General features: G+C 44.8%; 1 protein-coding gene across 2 annotated transcripts; it reads right to left on the bottom strand.

Annotated features, from left to right (window-relative positions):
• Positions 1 to 521: 521 nt before the first annotated feature.
• On the bottom strand, positions 522 to 21,761 carry LOC133124719 (M-phase phosphoprotein 8-like). 2 transcript variants are annotated; one of them, XM_061236149.1, is made up of 15 exons: positions 21,570 to 21,761; positions 16,717 to 16,866; positions 14,903 to 14,950; positions 11,007 to 12,185; positions 10,499 to 10,607; positions 9,054 to 9,623; positions 8,464 to 8,586; positions 8,196 to 8,284; positions 6,845 to 6,985; positions 6,246 to 6,332; positions 5,935 to 6,089; positions 5,309 to 5,466; positions 3,458 to 3,582; positions 3,008 to 3,091; positions 522 to 2,502 (listed from the first exon to the last, which is right to left on the bottom strand). In XM_061236149.1, exons 1-15 carry the CDS (start codon positions 21,678 to 21,680, stop codon positions 2,461 to 2,463), a joined length of 3,171 nt encoding a protein of 1,056 aa, XP_061092133.1. In that variant the 5' UTR covers positions 21,681 to 21,761; the 3' UTR covers positions 522 to 2,460. The 2 variants fall into 2 exon arrangements, with proteins under 2 accessions (XP_061092133.1, XP_061092134.1); XM_061236150.1 differs by lacking the exon at positions 14,903 to 14,950.
• Positions 21,762 to 22,892: the final 1,131 nt, after the last annotated feature.

Raw genomic sequence — 22,892 nt, 5'->3', positions numbered from 1 at the left:
CTGCAGCAAGCTCACAACCAGGGATGGGCATTTTAAATGTGTACTTGCGCATATGCATTTCATATTCAGTAAAGGTCGTTCACCGGATTTTGTTTTCGTATATGCGTACGCGCCACCTGCAAAGTAACCTACGCTGCAACATTTCCTTCATTTGGAGGCATTTTGAGGTTTCTGGTGTAGTTTTGCACATCCGACCACCTCCCCCACTGCCCCTTTCAGTTATAGCTTCGGCTCTGCTCTGCACTGCAGGAGAGGAGCTGAACATGGAATTCTAGGAGAGTTTTAACTTTGCCCTACTGGGTAAAGCATGCACTGGGAGGTTTAATAGGAACGGACATGTTCGCTGCTTTTCTTAGGTGTGTGTGTAGGCATGAGCGTCAGACTGTGTGTAAGTGTATGTACATGAGTGTGTTGTGCCTAACCTTCCCTCGTGCTCTGTGATATGATTTCAGGATATGCACATCCTGAGAGTGGTGTGTTTGCACATGCTCAGCTGGTCAGAAAGGACACAAAAAAGCAAATTTTGTTTAAAGATTGTGGCAATATTTAATGCAAAGAAATAATGCGACAACGTATTGGTAATATGTTTTTTATATCATATCTTACATTATTTGGAAAAAACTAAAACTCTTTATTTTTGATTTTTTAAATACACCTCTATATATATTTTTATTTACTCTTTTGCCATCCTCGATAAAGCAAAAGGTTACGTGTTGCCATAGAAATGTACAGCATGTACACCCTCATTACAGTCCTTCAGCGGTCTCCCTGATTGGATCAGGGGCACACAGTTCGATTCCGCCCAACTGAACACAGGACAACACCCAATTAGCCCTTATGAGGACCTCCCGCCCACCCCAGGTGCGCTGTGATTGGGCATTGGGCATGTGGTCAGCCACATTAAAAGGTGTGCAGTTTCCATAGAAACTGCGTCCAGCCAAATGAGCTAATCACAAACTAGTGAACCATAGAACCATAGAAACGGCACATCAACAGACAAAAACTAATAAACAAACCAAACAAGCAAAACAAAATGGAACTCAAAAGTGTCAATTAAATTAAAAATTAAATACAACTAAAATAAACTAAAACTAACAAACAAGGTCTTGACCAAGGAGTTCCATCCTAACATATAATAAAAGAAAGCGTGTGGGTGACCTCAGGGCAAAGCAAAGGCTTGGTCCAGTAATTCCCCCCTCCACCATGAGGGGGTGCAGTCATGTCAGCCCTCACTCATCACCCTCCCCAGCCTGCCGGGCACAGGAAGGAAGAAGTTTAAATGGGACAGCAAAGTTAATTAAAAAAAAATTAAAAAACGTTACGTTTTGAGAATCCACACGACTGGCCTCCAAAGCTTAAAAACAAAGCCCCGCTCCTCTTGTGTTCCTCTTCCTCCCCATCCTCTGTCCTGCCACAGGCAGAGGTAAGATGGACATGCTAGCCTGCTTGTCAATAGAGAGCAGCAGCGGCAGGTTTTAGACAGCCTACATCTGAATAGTCACTGAACATGCTCAGTGACCAAACGAAATTAATATGCAAAATAAAACGAAAAAAAAAAAACAAACAAACAAGCAGCATCTGGATGTTCACTAGGACACTGGTCTGGAAAGCTCCCTCAAAAGGCTAGCTAGCTAGCTAGCTATTCAGCTTGTTGGGCAGATAAAAAAGTGGCAGAATTAATTCTGTCATAAGTTATTCCATTCACCAAAGTAACTTCGCACAATGTCAAACTTGCTTCATGAATATGCATGAGGAGATACCCTGTACAACAGATCTTGTGTTAAACCATTTTTTTGTTTTTTTATACAAACTTCACTAACTGTCATGTTTGTGTTTTCATCAGAGTAGCTTCTTGACCTAGACTTTGCTAATAAATTATTAGAGTTTCAAGCAGGTTAGTTGCGACAACGCTGGAAAATCCCAGTGAATCTCATTACACCCGGAACAGCACTTCCTCTGCATGCTTTCGTAGTGCTTACGGACAGGAAACCCACCGAGCTGGTACTGCCCCTTCTATACCCCGACCAACCGGTGTGCTTAGTCACGAGCACCATGGGATACCAGGACCAAAGCTCCTGTCCGCCTGTCTGCTTGCAGGGGAGTAGGTGCATCTCACAACTCATCAGTTCCAATAATAACATAATAACATTAGTTCTTAATAACATTTTGCGACATAACATGTTTTGAAGTGTCACAGCACTTCAATATGCACAATCAATACCAAACACATTCTTCCACTGGAAACACGCTCACATGAAAAGCAAAACGTAAAATAAAAAAAACCACATCACCGCCGTGATGCATATCCATCTTCTTTGGCAGCGTTAACTTTGAGGTGTGGCCTGCGCCATATTTGGGTGTGGTGGGGAGTGTTCAGCCCTGGGGCCGCGATAGGTCAGACGACACGTGACTTTGATCCGGGGGGAGGGGTGGGAGGTGGAGGTTGCAGGGGTGGCTGCCTCACTGCAGCTGCACTCTGTAGGCACAGATCAACAGCTTGACCTGTGGAAGCGGAGAGAAGCGACAAGATCTGCACACGTTCACCCCACAAGAGCCTCACAATAAGATTCAGTGACTAGTGGCGTCTCAGCAAATAAGTCTAATAAATACCTAATAAAGTGCTCAGTGAGTGTATATATACTTTGACACTTTATATCACGTAAATCCAGTAGTGCATGAATAGGAGGATAATGCAGCCTGGTGAAGCCACGACCATCACGCATTGATCTCCAGCTGGAAACCCACCAGTGTAAACACATTCACGGTTCCCCGTAGCTCTTTTTAATTCTCTCCACGTGTGTGCAGCACATTGTGTTTTGCATTATGGCCTCAAACACGCATGCCATTTCTGACCCAAGGGGCCCCACGATGGAAATAAGCACGTGAAATTCCACTAGAATCAGCCTGGCCACACATCTTCAGGGATGTGCGCTGTGACTCCATTTTGATTACTGAATACATTATTATCCCTGAGTTGGTCAGGCGTGCTCCAGGTGGACTCTCTCACCTTGGCGGTGGGTGACTCTGCCAGTCGTATGAAGAGCTTGTTCTGACCCTGCACCGGACTGAAGGAGTAGATGAAGTGGCTGTCCTGTGGGGAGGACAATGGAATAGCAAAAATGGGAAACCAACAAACAAGGCAAAATAGTCGCATAATAAACACATTTATCCTGCTTCCTCAAGAGATCTAGTGGCAGCCTGTTGCCTAGTGGCTAAGGTAAATGACTGGAACCCAGAAGGTTGGTGGTTCAATCCCCGGTGTAGCCACAATAAGGTCACAGAAGTCAGGCGACTGACAGAACTTGGTAGTTTTACTCCCTCATTGGTTTTTCAGCAGGTGAAAATGTGTTTGAACCCTCAATCCTACCAGTGCTTTATATTCCTCAATGCCAGTGTAGTTATCGTTGAATTGTAACCCTCGTGTCTGACCCCCCTGAAGCTAGCGACCCGGACCCACCAGAAAGATGGGCAGCTGGAACTTGTCGTTGAGAACCACAGCATGGACACTGCAGGGGCCACATAACCGGGCTGTGATCTCGTTCAGGAAGTTTGCGTGGAACACAAAGAGGAGGATCCCGGATCCTGAGAGAGAGAAAAAAGAAAGACAGAAAGTGAGAGAAAATGAAGAGATGGGGAAAGGAAAACAGAACAGGTGATGATATAGCATGGAGAAACAATGAAGAAGTTGTGTCACTGACTGATGTATTTTCACCTGCATTACAGAACAAATCAACTGTATCATTTACTGATTAATTTGCACCTGCATTACTGGACAATTCATTTAATAGCTGTATCGCTGACTGATTAATTCACATCTGTATCACTGACTGGATTCACTAATAGTTGTAGCAGTGACTGGATTAATTTAATAGCTGTATCTCTGACTGATTCATTCACAGCAGTTTCACAGACTGAATTCATTACCAGCAGTGTTCAGACCACATGGCTGCTGTTGGTGAGATAAGAGTGCTGCTGTGACCTTGTCCATACAATAATCATGTCCATACTGGCAGGAATGAGATAGCATGCCATGTTTGTAGTAATATAACATATGCCAAATAAACCTTGGAAAATAGCAATAACAAACAAACAAACAAATACCTTTCCACAAGTTGGTGTGTGTATATACTGTATGTTTGCATAAGAGAGTAATAATCTGTGAGTGTGGGTGTGTGTATGTTACATTACATTACATTAATGGCATTTGGCAGACGCTCTTATCCAGAGCGACGTACAGTTTATTAGACTAAGCAGGAGACAATCCTCCCCTGGAGCAATGCAGGGTTAAGGACCTTGCTCAAGGGCCCAATGGCTGTGCAGATCTTATTGTGGCTACACTGGGATTCGAACCCCCAACCTTGCCTGTCCCAGTCATTCACCTTAACCACTACCCTACTGGCCGCCCTGTATGTGTCAGAGAGAGGGACATGTAGGAGCATGTATATACTGTATGTTTGTATAAGAGAGTAACAGTGTATGTGAGAGAGAGACTGTACATGTAGGAGCGTGTATATACTGTATGTTTGTATAAGAGAGTAACAGTGTATGTGAGAGAGAGACTGTACATGTAGGAGCGTGTATATACTGTATGTTTGTATAAGAGAGTAACAGTGTATGTGAGAGAGAGACTGTGTACATGTAGGAGCGTGTATATACTGTATGTTTGTATAAGAGAGTAATAATGTATGTGAGAGAGAGAGACTGTGTACATGTAGGAGCGTGTATATACTGTATGTTTGTATAAGAGAGTAATAATGTATGTGAGAGACTGTGTACATGTAGGAGTGTGTATATACTGTATGTTTGTATAAGAGAGTAATAATGTATGTGAGAGAGAGACTGTGTAGATGTAGGAGCGTGTATATACTGTATGTTTCTATGAGGGAGTAATAGTGTATGTGAGAGAGACTGTGTACATGTAGGAGCGTGTATATACTGTATGTTTGTATAAGAGAGTAATAATGTATGTGAGAGAGAGACCGTGTACATGTAGGAGCGTGTATATACTGTATGTTTGTATAAGAGAGTAATAATGTATGTGAGAGAGAGACTGTGTAGATGTAGGAGCGTGTATATACTGTATGTTTCTATGAGAGAGTAATAGTGTATGTGAGAGAGACTGTGTACATGTAGGAGCGTGTATATACTGTATGTTTGTATAAGAGAGTAATAAAGTGTGTGTGTGTGTGTGTGTGTGAGAGAGAGAGACTGTACATGTAGGAGCGTGTATATACTGTATGTTTGTATAAGAGAGTAACAGTGTATGTGTGAGAGAGACTGTGTACATGGAGCAGCGTGTATAACACACCCTCGGCGGGACAGTGTGATGGGGGTTTGTAGTTGAAGTCCAGGCTGAAGTCGGGGCCCTCGCACAGTCTGTGGCAGGCCAGGGGAAACACGGGCTCCAGCAGGGCCAGCCTGGTCTCGAAGTACGCCCGGATCGTCTCCTCCGCAACGCTCCACAACCTGAGAGTGTGCGGGAGAACAATGTGTACCATTCAGCATACTGACCTGTGTCACAGTGCACAGTACAGAGACAGATGGAGACAAAACACCTGAACTTATCTGACCAGACTAATCTGCACATTCTGTACTGGGTACCAGAGGCTCAAATGTGCATGTGCATTTATGCGCGTGTATCCATGTGCACGGGTGTGAGTGTGTATGCTAATGTGTATATGTATACACACGCAAGTGCGTGTGTATACATATACGAGTGTGTGTGCATGCATCAGTGTGAGCGAGTGTGCACGTGTGTGCGTGTATGTGAATGTGTCTATCTATAAGCGCGTGAGTGTGTGTGTGTGTGTGTGTACCTATGTGAGAGTGTATACAAGTGTGTGAGGGCATGCATCTTTGTGAGCGAGAGTGTGTGTGTGTGTGTGTGTGTGTGCGTGTGTCTGTCCACCCGAGTGTGGTGGGACCGGGGCTCACGTGTTCGTGTGCTCCTTCACGTGGTCGTAGACGGCCATGTTGTTGCTGAGCTTGGCGAAGTGCAGGGCGTTGTTCTGGTGTTTGGACAAGATGCTGCAGTCTGCCCCATACTCCAGCAGGAGACGCACCACGTCGCCATTGCCCCGCTTACAGGCCTGGGGGGTTCAACAGGAGGGATCGCTCCTTTCAGCCACACGGAAACAGAACCTACAAAGCCTACAAGTCCCACGATGCAGCGGGCTTTGAGCAGATTAAGACGTGTCATTTATTTTAAATGGGTGCTGGTATGATTCTCCTCCGATCCTCCTCACCTTCATGAGGGCAGTCTCCCCCCCGAGTGTCTGGGCGTTCACATGCGCCCCCGCCTCCAAGAGGATGGCCACAGTCGACAGGAAGTTCTGCAGCACACACACGCACACGCACACTACTGTAAGCCTACAAGAAACATTGGGCTGCAAACTATGAAACAATTCATCCATCTCATGGACTTCTGTCAGCAAAATAATTGATAATGCAAGGTCTGAATCCCATCCCATTTGGTATGCGTCTGCTAAAAAGCCACAACTACTTGGACAGTCTCTTACCACAACTAGCTCACAACGAACATGCAGAGCCCAAGGCAGTGACTTACTTTCAAAATAACACCTTCTTTTTTTCTCCTTAGTGACCAAAGTGCCCAAGAGTAAGAGTAAGCAGGACACGTATAGATGTTTAGGTTTCTGAAGCTATAAGCCTAGTCCTAGACTAAGTTAAATTTTTAATGGACCTTCTCTATATAAAACTAAATTAGGTCCAGGACTAAGCTTAATCTGTGAAACCGGCCCACAATCTTAATATTATGTTCATGACAATACATACATTATGGTTTAGATGTTTATAAAGGTGTTTGTAAGCGACTGAGGCACGGTACCTTCTCCGCTGCGTGCATGAGTGCGGTGGTGCCGTTCTTCTGACGCCAGTTCACCTTCACCCCCTTCTTAATCAGCACCCGAAGGATGTCATCCTGCCCACCTGCGGCCGCCAGCATCACCAGAGACATCCCACTCGAGTCCTGCAGGGGGCGCAAGAGGGCACAACATACTATTACACCAGAGCCTGACCCTACAGCCCGATGAAGAAATGCAGACCTGTCAGTTTATATGTATATATACAGTCTATACAGTATATACAGAATTATTGACACCCTTCATAAAAAATGAAGAAAGCTGTATTTAATAAACAACATAATCACAATCACAAACAATAATAATCTATGTCATATTCAACCACATGGGGAAAACTTTTATTGCAATACATTTACTCATGTTACAAAAAGAATTTTATCATGCAAGAAGAAAGCCTTCACGGAGCACAAGAAACGAAACCAAGTCTATGTAGTTTGCCAAACGACATCATTAGCACTGGAAGAGAGTGCTATGGTCAGATAAGACCACAATTGAACATTTTGGCCATACACACCATCAACATGGCAGCAAAAGTAGAATGCATACAAGGAGAAGCACCTCATACCTACTGCGAAATACTACTCTGGATGTGGGTCACTGATGTTTTGCTGCCAGTGGTCCAGGGGCACAATTCAAGATCAATGGCATAATGCATTCAATTCTTTTTTGTGCATATTTATTAAGGGAGGCAATAAGGAACTTTTTTTTGTTTTTTGCACCATTCCCTGCAAACTATAGAGACTGCTGTGTGAATAGGAGGAGATCAGCAGTCACACATCACATTTATTCTGAGGTGGTCTTGTTTGGTCTGAACAACAACTGAATCTCTTGACCATTTCCTCTTGCTGCATGCTTCTGTGCACCGAGTTGTCATCACGATTAGCTGATTAGATATTTGCATTATCAAGCTGGTGTATAGGCGTACCTAATAATGTGGTCACTGTAGGGCTGATCCTGTTCAATTTCTACCCTATATTAGAATGTCAAACTAAACATTTGCCATAACGTGCATATTTGTACATGTGCAATCCCCACTGCTGATTTGAGTGTAGCGGTTCATCTCGGGGTGCAACCAGCCTGCTTCTACACATCACAGCAAAGCTCGGAGGAAGACCCGTCATACGCAGCCAAGGGGCACTTGATCAACCAGCCCGGGTCGCTAGAGAGCAATGGAACATGGACCCCTATTCGACTCAACCCTCCCCTTTATTAACCCTGATATTGATTGGGCATAGCTTTGCCCTCCTGCCCCAGGCTGAGAGCTCTTTTGAAAGGTGGGTATGTGAATGTGCTGTTAGTAGGAGGTTGCAGCACCACCTCCTGGTCCAGGTTGTAGTCCTCTTTCGACCCAAGCGCGAGCTTCACCGCAAGGTAGCTTCCGGCTTTCACTGCGTCTCGGAGCTCATCTGGAGGAAAAGGTGCGAGACAGAGGGAGAATGAGCGAGAGAAAAAGAAAGTGTAAGCGTGAACAAGTAAGAGAAAGTCTGTTAGGGGAGCTGACGAGCTATGAAATGGTTTATGAAATCAAAGTGTTATGAGTGTACATATGTATGTGTGTGTGTGTGTGTGTTTAAGTAGGACTCACTGGAAGTTATGGTGGCAGTGGATAGAATCTCGTCTTCTCCGTTTAAGTGTTTCTGGAAGTCCTCTAATGTCATCCAGTCCAGCTTGATATCCACCCCAAGGTTGAGGGAAGCTTGAGCTCGGTCTATGACAGAACTACACAGGTCAGTATATCACAGCACACCCTACCTTCACCCAGGCAACAGTTTGGAATCAATTCATCTTTTGTTTTGGTGGACAGTGTACATTCTTTGAATCATCAATGTATGGTATATAGTTTTATTTTCTGTGTTAACTGTTCTTAACTACAATTGGTTATACAGCTGTGTACAAAAGGCACTATTTAGATAATAGTATTTGGAGAAACTGAAAGTTATTGAGCAAAAACAGATCTTGGGTGAAAGACAAACAGGCCAAGTGATTTTAAAGCCAACAAGGATTGGTCTGGCAAGCTGCACCCCACTGATGGAGGCCTCGGCCTACAAGCTCAGTCTGTTCTGCTTCTCACACCATTAAGGAATGAAGCAGAAGTTCATATTTTGCCAATCCTTGCACCAGTTACTGAGACGGATGACTTTTGCATTATGGCATTGTACGGGGTCAGCTCCATACCTGGAGCTCTGTCTTGAGGCTCCGGATTTTCATCGCAGGCTCCAAAAAGGTGTGGTTCACTGTCCTCTCTCTTTCGCCTCCGTTCGGGGGATGCCACATCCGTCGCTTTCCTCTCCCGCAGCCTTCCATGAGCCTCCTCAGGCTTGCCCCGCCTCTCCCGAGGCTCCTCCCTCTTCTCTCGAGCCTCCCGCCCCTTCTCCAGAGGCTCCTCCTTCTTCTCTCGAGGCTCCTCCCTCTTCTCTCGAGACTCCCGCCCCCTCTCCAGAGGCTCCTCCCTCTTCTCTCGAGGCTCCCGCCCCCTCTCCAGAGGCTCCTCCTTCTTCTCTCGAGGCTCCTCCCTCTTCTCTCTAGAATCCCGCCCCCTCTCCATAGGCTCTTCCCTCTTCTCTCGAGACTCCCGCCCCTTCTCCAGAGACTCCTCCCTCTTCTCATTATCCATTTCCACCATAGTCTTGCCTTGCGCTCCCTGACTGTCCACTTTAGCCCGTCTGTCTGCCAGGCTGTCCAAGCTCTCTTTCTTCTCAGATGGCTTCGTTTCCTGGGCGGGCAGGCTCTGTTTTGGCCGGGAGGCTAAGCACAAACACAGATAATTACTCTCTTATACAAGGCATAAACAAGCACCAACTTGTGGAAAGGTATTAGTTTATGTTTTTCCAGGGCTAATTTTGCATATGTTGTATTTTATTACTACAAACATGGCATGCTCTCATTACTGCCAGTATGGACATGACTACAGACTAACTACATTTAACCAACTCTGTCAAGGCTTCATTTTGTACCCGGTCAACAGCTTTATGTTGACCACTTAGGTGCTCATTAGAGATGCTGCTTATTGCATCCAATCAAACCACTCTCCCAGAGTTTCTTTTTCTCCTCTCCTCTGACAGAAAAACCTAAAAGCAATAGAACTTCAGAAATGGGTCTTCAGGTGGACATTTGGTAGCTGCGTTCCCCTTCAGTTCTATCTCCAATCAGGAAAATGTAAAAACTGGACATTCTTCCATGCCACCCTCCTTCCTGGAGGGCAGGGGTATGTACGCTGGCTTTTGTTCCAACCAACCATTCTGACTTCACTTACAGTATACATCAGTGCTGGTTCACTCCCCGACCACAGTATAACCTTTTCACCAAGAACACATGGACTCAGCTGTAGGTCATTACTTTATCAAAAAGGCCAGCACAGAACTTGGCATTAAATTGGGCCTTGTGAGATCCTATGCATTGCTGTCACCCTGGAAGAATTCATTTATGCTGCTAAAGCTTTGCTCCAATTCCTTTGGCTATCTGCTCTACCCTCTTCATGTTCATGCAACAAAGATTGACCGACTGAATGACTATCTTTTACACAGAGTGGAGTAGGATGAAAATGAACATTTTGGAGGACAGTTGGGACTGCGGTCCTCAAGCCTCTAGTTCCCAGTCATCGAGAGGCCCTTAAAACTCACTTTCTGGTGTCTGAGAGTCCCTCTTCACCTTATCCGTTCTGTCCTGCTCCGGTTTCAGGGCTGCCGACTCCTTAGGAGGCCTGGTTTTTCTCTCTGGCCTTACTGAGGTCTGTGTTCAGAACAGAATGTGTTACATCTCTTCCTGACCTCATTACCATAACTTGACCCTGTGTCCTTCACCAAGCAGATGAGTGTTTATTGAAAGGGCCGGTATGGTAGGCTTTCGTTCCAATCAAGGAGTTACACACCGTTTAAATAAAAATAATATTTTTTTGCTGAGCAAGAATTGGAATTAGAATGATAAGATATTCAGTACACACCAATAATTCTGGAGCGTACAGAATATGCAGAGAACATATGAGACCTGTTTTCACATATGAAGGCAAATGCCTGATCACTCAGTAATGACACAAACATGCATGCACAGTAAGAACAGGTATGATCAGTAATCACAGGATACTCTGAGGAGTAATCAGCCGTGAGAACTGGTATTGGGAGTGAGGGCTACCTTTGGCGTGCCGGTCTTGTTCTGGTCCCCGCGGTTCTCAGACGAGTGGACCGCCTGTCTCCGGGGCATGCGGTCCTTGGCCTCGCAATGTAGCAGGAACTTCTCAAACAGGTTGGTGGAGGCGGGCTGCTCCTTTTCAGCTTTGTCTCCCTGTCTGGATGAGGCGAGGTCTTTGCCCCTTGTGCCTAAACTTGAGGCCATAGCAGCGGCAAGCCCAGAGTCAGGCCTGGCATCGTCGTCCCTGGCGACGGCCCCGGAAGAGGAGGAGGAGGATGGGGAAGGGGAGGAGGGTTCCTCCTTGCCTTTGCTCTTCTTCCTGAAGGAGCCCGTAGGAGGCGCGTCGCTGGAGTCTGAGGAGAGGGGAGCGGTCTCTGCTTTCTCGCCGCCGCGGGATGACCGCCCGTGAGACTTCTCCGTGGCGCTCTTCCCGCTCATCAGTTTCTTCAGCTTCAGTTGGGGCGGGGCCAGGGCTGGGGAAGAGGGCGGGGATTTCTTCCTCTTCTTCACCTGGATGAGATCTTTGATGCCCTGCAACTTGAGCCCGGGCTTATTTTTCTTCTGATTGGCCCCGGATGTGTCGGCCACCTCCCCCTGCTGCTTCTCTGGTGTCGGCTTGGAGGTGAGGGCAGGGGCGGGGCTTCTATCTGATCCGTCGTCAAATTGGGCCGTTTCATTCGGGTCCCCGTCCATGCTGGCGGACTCGTTGTCGTTGTCGTCCTCTTCCTTCTTCTCCTCCTCCTCCTCTTCCTCTTCAGAGGACACAGGTTCCTTTCGGTGGTCCTTCTTCTTTCTGCCATCTCCACCCTCTTTCTTCTGCTTTTCCCCCTCTTTGGGCTTGTCTCGCTTCTGTTTTTTGGGGGAGACGGGGGACTCCTCTTCTTCCTCGGACTCGATGAGCCTCTTTTGGCTGCGGGATGGGCTTAATGACGGGGTCGGGGGTTTCTCCTGCTCCGACTCCGTACCATCGGACTCGGGTGCCGGCAGAACCTTGTCCTGCTTCCATCTCTTCTTCTCCTTCTTCTTCTTCCTCCGCTCTCTTCTGTATGAATCAGGGGAGGGATCTCTGGTAACCTCCTTGGACGATTTCTTCTTTTTCTTCTTCTTGGGGGGTGATGTGGCCCGCCTTTCATCCTCGCTCTCTGAGTCAGCATCAAACAGGTCACTCTTCATGGGCAGCTTCTAAAAATTGGATGGGGGTGGAAAGAGAAAGACAGGAAACTAACACATCTCGGTATGCACCCAACTCCTTAGATGCAGACAATGGATGCATCTGAAAACACTCCCCTTAGAACTTTCAACAAACCATGTTCAACCTACCAAATAATATAAAATACTATAAAAAATTTTATTGGGAAACATAACGTATAGCTTTGTATAAAACCGTCAACAATGTGAAGGCACTGTATTGCTGTCTAAAGGCGACACCAAAGTGACAACTTCACATCACAACGCAAAAAGGCCTTGTCAGAGAGCTCCAGAACACAGATGGGACTTCAGAAAGGACTCGCACATGGTCCAATCAGGTGACTGCATTCCAGCAGAAGTTCCTCAGCCCATATTTACCAACATGCCACACTTAACCGTAAAGTTCAGCTTCTGAATTTTAGTTCTCAGTGGCAGCAGCTCAAACTTACCACCTTTATAACCGTTAGTAACATAATTTGACTATTACAAACTAAGATGAAGTATAATAAATGGTCCATTAGTTTGTCTCCACCATGTGACCTGTAGGGATTTAAACTTGTATTTCAATGGTTATCCTCCAGGGGTTCTCATAGGCACTCCAACGATCAAGTGATAAATTGTTCAACTGAGTTTCTGATAGAGTAATTTATGAAAACAATTAGTTGTTCTGAGGAAAGTCAAGTAAACATGAATGAAAAGCTTGTCTTTGAGCTTGTGGTACTAAATCCTGGGGCCTGTTCCACAAATGAGGATCACCAAATGACCCATATAACTGCGCTGACTAAAACCTGGACCCCACCCAAATCTTGCGCATGGAGTGAAGCAGAATAGCTGCTTTGGGTTTTACTTTCTGCAGTTATTGGTCTAACTTAGTAATCCTGCTTTGTGGAACAGGCAAATGGGATAACTGTTTGAGAAGGGCCTTGACAAAAAGGCTACCACAACCTCTGGTGGGCAGAGGTCTGAAGTACAATGTGAGAAAACAAACAAAACAAAAAAACAAACCGGTTGCCAAAATCATAAAGTATGTCAGGGGGGTCATTCTATAAAAGCATTATTGCTGAAATATTCTAAATCGGTGCTTTGATGAAAGACACAACTAGTCTAAAAAAACTAAACTAGACTAAAAAAAAAGAGCAGGATATAAGTAGTAGCAATACGGAGCTGAAATTTGACTACAAATTTACAAACAAAAAGATTATCATACAAAACACAGCATCAGTGAAAGTATCTTGCAGAGGAGACAGTGTCTTGATAGTGAGTATGCCTAGGAGGCTTTACACAAAAACCAGCAAAGCAGCAAAACACTCTTTTTATTGCATACCACAAGGTACCATTGTTTTTGCTTCATTATACTGCAACCTTGAAAATTGGGACCCAACATGCCGACAGAGAAAGACATGTTTTTCCAGCTTTTCCATCAATGGAAAGTGCAAACACTTTCACATCAATGACAATAACAGTAAATCTATGCATTAAAAGACAAGAAGCTCAAAAATATGTAATTGCTTATGCTACTTTGGGTTGACCAGTCAGTCCGTAACTGAGGTTTGCACCTTTGAGGTTCTACTATACACTGCTGCTTAAACTTAGGCCAATCCTGATTAAAACCGTTACTGGACATATGGAAGGTGGAATCTGCACCTTTTAAGCAGATTAATATTTTTCATATGCTTTAAAAGTTCTGATACACCCATAGCAGATAGACGCACGATTTAGCTTTGCAAAGAGGTGCTCCGTCTAAAACCATACAAAATTCAAAGAAAACATGGTCATGGCAGCTTAGTCAGGAGTGACCATCTGGTCATGCTTCAGTCAGCGGGACTGCCTTTCTACGGCTCGAGTGATTCTTTGGCCCGCTCATTGTCAAGAGCATCTGCTCTCTAGGCGTGGAAAGTGGCCGCCAGGGATTTGGCTAGGAGGGATTGCTCTAACCAGGCTCAAAGCATTACAGGGACCAGAGAGCTCAGACTGCTGTGAGACTGTGCTGATCTTACCCATGATCCTCTCTGCTCATTAGAGCTATCCTGGGGCCTAGTTCCTCTCCTCGCTTGAGAGCACAGTAAGTACCCTTTCCTGCTTAGTGGAGCAGAGCTGTCCATTATCCCCTTTTTAAATACTACGCAGGGATAGTATTTCTATAAATAATCGAATAGCATTTATGCTCTTGGCAGGCAGCAGCAGTTATCAACAACATAAGCAAAGCAAAGAGAAATGGCAGCATTAATACTGTAAATCCTGATTGAGCAGGCTAGGAAAGGAGCAGACGTATGAATGGCTTTATCAGCTTCTCAGTTTTGTCTCATCTCCTGACTCTCCTGCCTCCGCACCCTCTCCACCACGACAGCTCACGAGTTGTGACCACGCACTCACACTCACATGAACTTTGATACCCCCTCCCCCCCAATCGCAATTCGTTTCAAGCACAGTAAGACAAAAGGTGTCCTTGTTTCACTTGATGTTTCACTCACGGTCAGAACAGAGGAGTAAAAAAACATGAAAAAGATTTCAACTAAAAACAACAAATCTAGCTCTACATGCCATCTAATCAAAGACAAAATGAAAGCACAAAACACTACAGACCCCCTCAAGCTTCACCTCCTACTGCATGGGCCACACAAACACAGGGGCTTCCCCAAAGCCACGCTTCTTCCAAGTGGTCAGGGCACAGTGAGGGTTGGGGCACTTGAGATTGGGGGTTGGGCTCTTACCTGCGGGGGTCCTTCCCTGGCTGTCACCTCCACCTGCACTTCCTCCACCTGCATGTTTCATGTTCAGAAATGTAATAAGTTAGAGTGGCTGAGATAGACTGACTGCTACCAGACCGGCTCTCAATGGGCAGGGCTGCCTGATTGGTCCGTTCACGCAATTCACGCCTTTATTTATTTTATTTTTCAGAAGAACAAAAGGAATGGATTGCTACAAATACCTCTGGTTCAACTGTACCTGACACTCAGCTTTCTACCAGTCTGACTGCATTGTAAAAACTTGTAAGAACATAAAGAACTCTCATATAAACAGAACAAATTCTCTGCAAGTGGCTTAATTCAAAAAATGGGCAGCCTTTGGTACTTGAGACAACTTTTTCCATCTCAAAACAGAAAACCAAAAGTCTCTCAGTTTGTGAATGAAAAGCATTTGGAGACATATTGTGCTGTTGTGGCAGCAAATAGGCCTAAATGTATTCACAGTAACATACAGAATAAATTACAAAAGAGAAACATTTTCCACATATCTCAAATCACCAGAGGGTTGAGTACAGCTGCCCAGCTAAATACAAAATGTATACTAATAATAATACTTACTTTATTTAGGTAATGTGTTCGAAGCACTTCCCGAGAAAGATAGCAGCAGCAACAATTATAAGGCATTGGAAGGTACAAATACAGACAACGGTAACAATAAAAGTAAAGCCCCCCACGGTGGAATGGGCTCCCCACTACAATCAGGACAACAATGTCACTGCCACAGACAGAAAATCTTTAAAATGCCCTCCTAATGCTGAACAGTTAACATTTTGTATGGGTTTACTAGTTAAGCCTATTAGCCAAAATCTAAAACTATATCCCCAAACATTAGCTTCCTAAAAATACATCACTCTCAATTTTCCTCTTACACCTAGTGGGACATATAGCCTCATGTTGTAAGGTTATGTATTGACTACTATCGGTCATGACCCTGATGACCGGGCATCAGCAATTTGTTACCAAAAGCTGCATGTAAGCAAAACACATCTGTCCATTAAAACAGAAATGGCAAACGACCAAAGTAGATTCCTACAGCTGCCATGGATGTGTGCAAGTGGTGTTTCCCGTATCAGCAAACTTTATAACAGTTTCACCATCTCTGGCCCAACCACACAGGAGGCCTGGGGTCACTCACATCAGTGCCCCAGACCTGACCCTGAATTGCTTTTCTGCTTCTTGTCATGATCAGGTTTCATGTACACAGACCACCTCCTCACCTCCTCCTACTTTCCACACCAGCAATGTCCTTCTAGCCAATCCATACAGATTCAGTGGGAAAAAAAATACTTATTTATTACTTATTTGAATTTTCACTCCCATGGTACAGGCCACATAACACTGATTGACCCATTATGTGGGTTTGGTTGGCTGTGTGTGTGTGTGTGTGTGTGTGTGTGTGTGTGTGTGTGCGTGTGCGTATATGTGCGTGTGTGTGTGCGTGTGTGCGTGTGTGTGTGCGTGTGTGCACGTGTGAGTGTGTGTGCATGTGTGAGTGTGTGTGCATGTCTGTGTGTGTATTTGTGTCTGTGTGTGTGTGTGTGTGTGTGTGTGTGTGTGTGTGTGTGTGTGCATGTGTGTGTGAATCTGTGTGTGCGTGTATGTGTGTGTATTTGTGTCTGTGTGTGTGCGTATGTGTGCATGTGCATGTGTGTGTACGTGTGTGTGTGTGTGTGCATGTGAGTCTGTGTGTGTATTTGTGTCTGTGCGTATGTGTGCATGTGCATGTGTGCGTGTGTGTATTTGTGTCTGTGTGTGTATGTGTGTGGTCATTAATTTACCATCCCCGTGTCCTTCTTGGTCTTGGCCTCTGCCAGTTTCTTCTTGTAGGCCAGCAGCACCTCTCTGCAGTCCTCCAGGTGGGCCTCCGGTTCCCAGGTGTCCTCATCCGAGGTGTAGTTCTTCCAGCGCACACGGTACAGCACCTCCCCCTGGGGGAACAAGAGCATAGCACCATTAAGAGGAGTGAATGACCCAGATTGCTGCATATGTGGGTCATGGGTCATGGGTCATGTGCTTACACTTAAGCTTGAAACGCATTTGTGGAGCTCACATGAAATATTCTGTCTGGTGCAAGTTACACCCTGCAGGTTTGCCATTGAAAAATGTGAGGCTGCGGGGAAAATGAAAGTGAAACTTAATTGAATGTTTTTGTCAGAGATGGAATGGGTGTGCATTAAAAGTGTGTGGTTACACAATTTCTGGAATATTCACAGGCAAATGGCAAATGACAACCACGATACTTGCGACCTAAGTTCTGGATATAAAAACTCCTAAGGAAGGCAGTGGACCACAATGGAAATAAGTATTTTTTGTGTTTCATGATGGTTTATGTGTGCACTGTAATTGCAATGGTAAATGGCTGTATGTGTATTTTAAATTGTCAAATAAAGAGCAGTGTTCTCATTCACAGCCTGTGTGTTCACATGAAGAGCAGTGTTCTCATTCACAGCCTGTGTGGTGCACTCCAGGCCCCTGTGATCCGCTCTGTGCACAGCGGCTGCGTTTGAACGGTCTCTGCGTGTCAACAGCAGGTGGGGGGCAAGGCCTTCGTGAAATACCGCACCCGTGGTGTACCGGCCGGGCCTCAGAGAGCACTGTTATTAATATTCAGCGCGTTGCCTAGTAACCGCGGTGCGTCCAACCAAGGGCAGCTGGCCACACTGGCAGCTACGCACCTCAGCCAGAGCCGCGCCCGAGCGGCACAGAGCTCACAAAGAGGGACATTCATCAGCCTGTAATAAGACACTCTCCACGTCCCTCCATCAATTCCCTCGCCCACTTCCCTCCCGTCTTCTTTCTGAGGCTTTCTTTCCTCCACCTCCTTCCCACAGCCTCGCTCCCACGCTCCCTCCCTCTGGGTCTTCCTCTCCCCCTTTCCAAATCTGTCGTTATGTCTTTTTCAGTCCTGCCAAAGGCTCTTTATCTCTGTACCTTTCCCTCACAGCCATAGGACAGCATTAAAGTCTCACCCATAGTTTTACATGCAAAACTTGGCAATTCTATGTAAATGGATGTTTCCATCTTGTGGGGATACACACTAACTAGGTCTGAGAGAGAGAGAAAGAGTTTGTGTGTGTGCTCTCTTCTGAGCTGTGTGAGCCCCTCCCTCTCTGTCCATATCCAAGAGGTTTCTGTGCTCTGATTGGCTGTGAACAGTCAAACTGCCAACAGTATCTTCCTCTGTCTCTCCAGCATACATTCCGCCCTCTGAAACTCAAGGCAGCTAGGCGTCTCCTTCACAGGGAGAGAGCTACCAAACACACATACAAACATTCACACTCTCGCAATATCCCTGAGATCTCTCTCTCTCTCTCTCTCTCTCTCTCACACACACACACACACACACACACACACACACACACACACACACACACACACACACACACACACACACATACTCGCTCTCTCACTGACATCCCTAAGCTACCTCTCTTTTTTCACAAGCACACACACATCTGCACACACACACAGTCTATTCTCACACATACTGGTTAATGAACGATGCCAAATCTGGAATGCTTCTATTCAGAGACTCCACTGTGGCTGGTTAAATGTGTTACCTGCAGTTGTGGCTGCCCCACATTGGTGGCATTTGAGGTGAGCCTTAAAGTAAAAGGAGCGGTATAAATAACAGTAATATGCGATAGGAACAGCAGAGGAACAAGCACAGGAGTAAGGATCCCCTGGCGATCGGTTTGTATTAAACCTGATTATTATATCAAAGTCTCACGACTTCTGACCTGGAACAGTCTTGTACTCAAGCCAGATATGACTGCAAAAGAACTGGCCGCTAGGAAGAACCGCTGAGTTCAGACTAGCACAACTTCAGTACGACCTCTGACCAAAACAGCTGTTTGAATGCCGTTTGCCAGATGGGTGAATCCTTGCTGTGTCTGTGCATACAAGCGCACAGTCACTGTACTAGAACAGTGAAAAGACTCAGAACTGGAGGTTTGTGGGATGTATCCAGATCAGGCCAATTTTGAGACTTCCACAGCACATCAGCATCCATGGGAAAGCATCACAATCACATCCAAAAAAATCCCTCTTTATATAGTTAATTATTGTTGTAATATTCATTCCTTCCTTTGGTGGACATGGCATGTTTTAACAAGCAGCATTAAGGTAGCCGACTATGCCTTCTCACCAAAAACACCTATTACTGCCACTGTGGTCTGTAAACAACACCCAGCAGCACCAAGCTTCCCACGTGCTCCCTCCAACACAAGAAAACACCTTCTGAACAGCTAATTATAATTACAAGGTGAATGTCACATGAGCATACAGCCACAGCTGCTAGTGAAGAAAAATGTTGGGCAAGCCCTTATAGCAGCAGTCAGCTGTTACAAAGAGCATAGCGTGTCCCTTTAAATAAACCACCAGTGTACAGTGGTGTAGATAATACAGTCTGAGACAAGACTACCCTTCCCCTTGCAAGACAAATATCCATATTCTGACTCTTCTTTGTATGTGTATGTGGGTGGGTGCGTGCGTGCGTGCCTGCATGTTTTTGCAAGTATGTGTCCACAGACCAGTTCATTTAGACAGTGTACCGCTGCTTTAATGCTAAGGCACCACACCCCTCCAACTATCCATTAATCCAACACAAAAACCCACAATATGACACACAACAGTGTAGTGGCACTGTGGAAAGAAAATAATGCAGTAGCAAGGCACATGTCAGTCTCTCTGCTGTCTCAACTAAGTCTCAGATACAGGCCATGCTTGTCAATATGACTGGCTTTTTCTTCCAAAAACAACCTCTGGACTGTGAATCCAGCCATGATTAACCTACCCCCACAAACAGAGCTACACATACACAAACATTCATTTCTGTAATATTGGTTTGTGGTGGTGACATTATGACATCAGACTGATGCTGTTAACTGTGTGAGCTCACACACATTTGGTTGAATTGCCGTCTCTGTAATACTGATGCACCAACCTATTTCTACAACTACACATGTCATCACCCTGAGGACCCCCCTTGAAATTAGGTTTTGAGCCTTCTGGTATTATCCTGATTATCCACCTGTTTCTGAGAAGGAAAAGGAAATAAATTAATTTGTTTGCATCTTAATAAATATAAACGTTTCAACTCTCCAGGCAGGCATTCCAAACCTGAAATCAGTGAAAATGTCATTAAAGCGTCCCCAGCCCCTCTGGAATAAGTGGTGTTTACAGGAGATGATCTTTTAGATTAACAGGAGTCGCAGAGCGAGACTGGACATACAGGTTTTTTACCATCATTGGGATATCAAAAAGTGGGACGAAGTCCAGAGAGACTGAGTGGCACTAAAGGACTTCACCACATAGCAGCACGTGAGCGGAATGTTGTGCATAATAATGTGCAACGTGCGCGGGTACACAGAGGGGGCGGGGAAGATGACAGGAAAAGTTCGGAGGCAGTCAACATAGGTACTCCATCAGACATAACCTGACTTTCACACGAGTAAAGGACCTTCATTCGTTGCAGGGCACAACCACCATAAGCATTTATCTATACAGCTTGCATACTGTAACTGACACTCCCTGTACACATACTGTGGTCGAGCAGCTAGACTCTAGCACATCAGACGAGCATCAGTTTCGATTCTACCCAGGCTAGTTGAGAAACATTCACTATAGCTGCATCGCAAACCAGAGCCAAATCCAATTTTAATTGTGATCATTTTTATTTAAAATGGGTTATTATACCTAAAAGAATTGATATATTACTGTGAGCGAGCAATGTGTTATTTCTTGAATTTAAAATGACCCAACCTTAACCTAGCAACCAAACAAATACAGCCAAAGTTAAAGTCGTCACAAAAATAAACGAATGCTTGAGAGACAGTGGGCAGTTGTTTTCCACGAAAATAGCAGCGCTAGCAATCTTGCCAACTTGTTACAATATTTCAGAACATTCTAGATTCAATTGGATAGCTTGTTAGCTAAATAGCCAGCTATCAGTACACCCAACTCGATTGTTATGGATTCCTTGCTATTAATAGTTCATAGTGTAGGACTATTTTCGGCGACAAAGTTTGGAGGTGTGTTTACGAGCTAACATTTTTAGGGGTCGAGTATCAAGCCAATTTGCGATAACTAGGAAGCAGTTAATCTAACGTTAGCCTTATGTGCCGTCCAGAAACACATTATTCTGTGATCCGTTTATTAACTACTCGGTACAGTTACACCACGGACTATACTATAAGTCACTATACACGCATAATGTACTTTGTCAGTTAACCATAATTGCTCATTAGTTCACTTTCTTATTTTTTAGCAGCTGTGGGGACTGCTGGGGTCATGCGTGCAATTTCATAACTTGCTGTGAAACGTTACCAGAGCGAATCGATTGAAGAAATATCAGCCAAGTTGGCTAAGCTACGTTAGCTAGCGACCTGTCAAGTAGCAAACGCTACTAAGAGAAACAGCCAATCATCAATTTAAGGAGCGGTGGGAATATTTCTGAAATATGGGATTGTGGATGCGTTTAGAAGAAAGTCTACACTGTGTTATAGGCCTCCCAGATCAGTATTTCCACGGCGCCTTCTAAAGTTTGACTGCAGAAAACGCCGTTCATGAATGCAGCAACACCCCCCCTTTCTCAAGATCGGTCGGTCGGACAACCCCCTATCCCCCTCACCTCCTCCGCTCGCATGTCAATAATCTTCTCCACCTCGTACACATCCTCTTCCTCGTCCTGTTCGCTATCTCCGGGCTCGGATCTTTCTGTTCCTGCAGTCGTGTGCTCCATGTCTATTTTTCTGATCTATCCCCTCGAAAGTGCCCAGGCCGCACAATTTTTTTCGGCGACAGTGAGCTAGTCAGCTACAGTAACGACGGAAGGACTGTGCACTAGGCTAGTTTAGGGGCGGGCCTACAATTTATAATTGACCAATACGATGCATGTACGAGTGAACGACTTTGCTGAAATCCAATCGCCCACCATATGAAAGCAGGTGCAGTAGGATTATGGGATACGTTTCAGTACAAACAGAAACAACTGGAAACTGTACTGTATTTGCAGCAACTCCACTGTCTGGTGCCTGACTAAGTCACTGTTTGACGTAGCTGCAAGCTAATGTTCTACAATGTGCCTCAGTGTTTCGCTGCTCTAAGTAGACCATATGCTATTTACTCGAAACAGAGCCTCAAATGTGTTTTAAAATAGCTGTAAAAAACTTGGCACGTGTTATTTATTACATTATTGTTCTAATGTATTAGTGGATTAGATTTGTAATACAATATGGCGTCTGTTTTCTTTGAAAATGTTCTTATTCTCAGTGCTTGAGACGTGAACAAAAAGAAACTCGAACAAAATATACGATATTTTCTAAAATCCTCCAATATTCACGTAGGTGCCTGAATGAAACAGAAACATGGCATTAGTCAGGTCTCAGTATGAACTGAAACTAAAACAGGTACAGTTGCGTGTATTATGAAGTTTGAGCTGTGGAATAATGTCTTCATATAAAAAAGGTGCACATTTTACACGTGTTCATCGGTTTGCTAGATTTAACTAATTTCTTTCATTCAACAATGCACTTATACAGAAGACTTCATATAACAAATTAACTTGAATCAAAGTTCACATAAAAGCGTACCCAGTTGCATACAAATACGGATGATGAATAGACCTTTTAGCTAGACTATATAACGAGAAATAGGCATATCCAACCATACAATGTTTACGCTGTGAAAGCAAAACTCCTCACTGGATCAGAATACATAGCAGTCAACATGTCCAACAGCACCCCCTGATGACAGCATGATGTAGGCCCTATTCTATATTCTGTATTATTTTATATACTTTTAATTATATTCACGTGGAATTAAGAATCTTCCTTCCATGTCATACATGCATGCCATCCATAAAAAGCAGTACGAAAAGCAAGTATTGTTTTATTAACAAGGCTTACACGAGGGGGTCTTTTAGGGAGAGGTAATTCAGTACAGTTCAATTATA

Source organism: Conger conger, chromosome 3 (genome assembly GCF_963514075.1).
Source record: "Conger conger chromosome 3, fConCon1.1, whole genome shotgun sequence".
NCBI classification, from domain to species: domain Eukaryota; kingdom Metazoa; phylum Chordata; class Actinopteri; order Anguilliformes; family Congridae; genus Conger; species Conger conger.
Note: the sequence above shows the minus strand (reverse complement) of the source record. Positions and strands in the feature narration are given on the sequence as shown.